Source organism: Salvia splendens, chromosome 5 (assembly GCF_004379255.2).
Source record: "Salvia splendens isolate huo1 chromosome 5, SspV2, whole genome shotgun sequence".
Classification (NCBI taxonomy): domain Eukaryota; kingdom Viridiplantae; phylum Streptophyta; class Magnoliopsida; order Lamiales; family Lamiaceae; genus Salvia; species Salvia splendens.
This window is the reverse complement of record NC_056036.1, coordinates 4,487,848-4,490,948: the sequence shown is the minus strand read 5'-3', so window position 1 is coordinate 4,490,948 and position 3,101 is coordinate 4,487,848. Positions and strand designations below refer to the sequence as shown.

The 3,101-nt window shown below is 47.6% G+C and overlaps 1 protein-coding gene across 1 annotated transcript; it reads right to left on the bottom strand.

Moving 5' to 3' along the window:
• Window positions 1-531: 531 nt before the first annotated feature.
• LOC121805775 (cytochrome P450 98A2-like) lies at window positions 532-2,561 on the bottom strand. Its single transcript, XM_042205769.1, has 3 exons — window positions 1,975-2,561; window positions 1,396-1,784; window positions 532-1,306 (listed from the first exon to the last, which is right to left on the bottom strand). Exons 1-3 carry the CDS (start codon window positions 2,456-2,458, stop codon window positions 659-661), a joined length of 1,521 nt encoding a protein of 506 aa, XP_042061703.1. The 5' UTR covers window positions 2,459-2,561; the 3' UTR covers window positions 532-658.
• Between the last annotated feature and the right edge of the window lie 540 nt (window positions 2,562-3,101).

Sequence of the window (3,101 nt, the reverse complement as noted above, 5' to 3'; positions counted from 1 at the left end):
TTATCTATTCGTGCAAGGACACGCGACTCTAGTGCCCACACCCAACTCCAACATGATCTAATTGAGCACATTTGGGCAAATTTTGGCGGATGAAATTATTAAAATTGTGTACTTTTATTTTTTTAGGATTTTAATTGTGTGCTTTTTATTTTTTTAAGTTTAAGTTGTAATTTTTTTTAATGTTGTGTGTTTTTTAATAAAGTGTGTTTGTTTTTTAAAGTGTGTTTATTTAAATTGAATTGGGTTTGAAATAAAAAAATTGAAATTGAAATTGAATGAATAGTAATTTAAGGAACGGTTAAGGAACGGAGGGTTGCAGGTTCCGTTCCTTAGTTAAGGAATGGAGTAAAAAAGTACAATGGGGCCCTCAAATAGTGGTTTAAGGAACGGTATAGGAACAACGTTGTGGATGGCCTTACCGTCAATGTCTAAGAGAGGACATTAAGCCAAATTTTCACTATTTCATAAAAGTATTTTTCAAGACTTATTTGGTGTTTCAATTAAGCTATAGAATAATAGCTAGCGATATAGTAGTAGTAGTAGTAGTACTATTATTCTGCAACAAGTGAAAAATTCAATAAATTACTCATAAACATAAAAACGTTTTGGAAAAAGCTAATGTAGAGTGGAAGGCAGCAACAAGCATGATGAAGAGACCTCAAATGGTGTCGACAGCAACGCGCCTGTACAAGTGAGGAGCTAATCTCGGCGTTGGAAGCGCTTCCACCGGATTCTTCATGTAGGTGACTGTACCGGGATTCTCCTCCAGGTTGATCTCCTCCGGCCTCATTCCGGTGGGAGGAGCCCAGCTGAATTGGTGCAACAGATGCCCGATCATCGAAGTTGTGAGGTCAATCCCTAGCTGCGCCCCCGGGCACACTCTTCTCCCTGCACCAAACGGCAGCACCCGGAAATCATGCCCCTTTATATCGATATCCTCCTCCACAAACCTCTCCGGCCTGAACTCCAACGGATTCTTCCACAGGGCCGGGTCACGCGCCACTGCCCACACATTGACATTGACGTTGGAGCCCTTGGGGATGTCGTAGCCACCAATCTTGACATTGGTGTTGGCTCGGTGAGGGAGCATGAGAGGCGTGGGAGGGTGCAACCTTAGTGACTCCTTCACCACACACTGCAGGTAGGGAAGGTTCGGGATGTCGAGCTCTGTCATGATGCGGTCGGGTCCAATGACGCGGTCCAGCTCCTCCTGCACCTTCTGCTGCACCCTCGGATTCCTGACCAGCTCCGCCATCGCCCACTCCACGGATATGGCTGGGGTGTCCATTCCTGCCGCGATCATGTCCTGTTTTTCGAAAGCACACATCAGTACCGGTGGTGATCACACAACCATACATTACAATAACATAATCAATCATTGATTCGAGGACTGACCCATAGGAGGGCGATGATGGTGTCCTCGCTGAGGTCGTACTCGTCCTTGAGGGTGAGGAGGGCGTCGAAGAAGTGGTTCTTGGTGTCCCCGGTCTTCTTGCGGAGAAGGGTGTGCTCTTGCATGATCTCCCGGGTGAGGCGTTCCATCCGAGCTCCGTGCTGGGTGAAGGCGTCCTCATCGAGGGGGAACGCCCACCGCAGCCACGGGATGTGCTCCGCCATCGCAAGAGACGCGCCGAGCTTCAGCCCATTGATGGCAATCGCCTTGAACTCCTGCCCTTGCTTGTCCACTGCTCCTTCAGCATTCACGAAACGTTTCCCAAACACCAGCCTTGTGATGTTGTGGAACGCCATTGATGCCAGGTATTTCTTAATCACCACACTCTTGCCTAAATCAATTTATATATATATACTCCACTAAATTAGGCTATCAAACTTCAATTAATTCACAGGCAAATTCAATTTGGGGGGAAATCTTCATTTTCATTGAATTGAAAAGACGAGAATTGAGAATTAACATGCAAATTCAATTTGGGGGAAAATCTGCAATCATGAGAATTTCGAAAAAGGAGTAAATACCAGAGGAAGCGGTGGAGTCGTGGTAGATGGATTCGACCATGGCGGTGATCTCATCTTCTCTAATAGGGCGGAGGAGCTCGAGGCGCTTGGGGGAGAAGAGGACGACGGTGCAGACCTTCCTGACTTTAACATAGTGCGGGCCATAGTCCGCCCAGATCAAATCCTGGCCGTCTCTGCTGAGCTTCCTAGCGGAGCGGCTGCGGTGGCGGTCGGCGAGCTGGCCGTCCTTCTCCTTGAGCACCTCCTTCGCCAGCTCGGAGCTCGAAACGACGACGTTGAGCGTGGATCCGAACCAGACCGAGAGGATCGGGCCGTAGGATTGGGCCCACTCGGCGAAGCAGCGGAAGCGGACGGGCTTGATGTCGTAGAGATTGCCGACGACCGGCCACGGGAAGGGGCCGGGCGGGAGGCGGAAGCGGAGGCGGTAGTAGATGAGGTAGAGAGCGACGGCGAGGGGGAGGGAGAGGAGGAGGAGAGCTGCCATGGCTGCTGCTGCTACTGATGAACTTGAGCTATTACATTAGTCACCGATAAATATACTCCACTTAAAATAATGATATCTAACCATCAAAATCATGACTACAAATGCAGATGGAGAAGGGTAGTTGGCGGTGGAGGAATGGTTGTTGAATCAACTTGGTTTACTAAGAGCATCCACTACGCGTCCCGTGACCGTCCCGCATTTCGTTCTGGAGGGACGGAACCGCAGCGGGACGCGTTGCAGCCAGGCGTCCGCGACCACGCGACGCGACGTCTCGCCACACGTCGAGGCGACGTGGCGAGCTCCCAGGGCATGCGTGACGCCACTCACCGGCTAGCGAGTGGGCGTCGTCACGCTGACGCAATAATTCATTTTTTTAAAATGAATTTTTAAAAAAATACTTTTATTTATAAAAATTATTTTTTATATTTAAAAATAACTTTTACAAATAAATGAATACAATAAATCCGTATTAACCCATATATATTTGATGGGCTTGCGAATTTATGAAACTCATTATTGGTTGTCTATCTTTTATAGAGACATCCTTGAATGTTTTATGTTCCACTTTCGATGTGGGACAAAGTCATTCTTGGTTGTCTCTCTTTATAGAGACATCCTTGAATATTTTATGTTCCACTTTCGA

Coding starts and splice junctions, on each gene's coding strand:
- LOC121805775 (XM_042205769.1), bottom strand. CDS start 2,458: ATGGCAGCTCTCCTCCTCCTCTCCCTCCCCCTCGCCGTCGCTCTCTAC. Junction 1,785..1,974: donor CGACTCCACCGCTTCCTCTG/GTATTTACTCCT, acceptor AAATTGATTTAG/GCAAGAGTGTGGTGATTAAG. Junction 1,307..1,395: donor CCATCATCGCCCTCCTATGG/GTCAGTCCTCGA, acceptor TTCGAAAAACAG/GACATGATCGCGGCAGGAAT.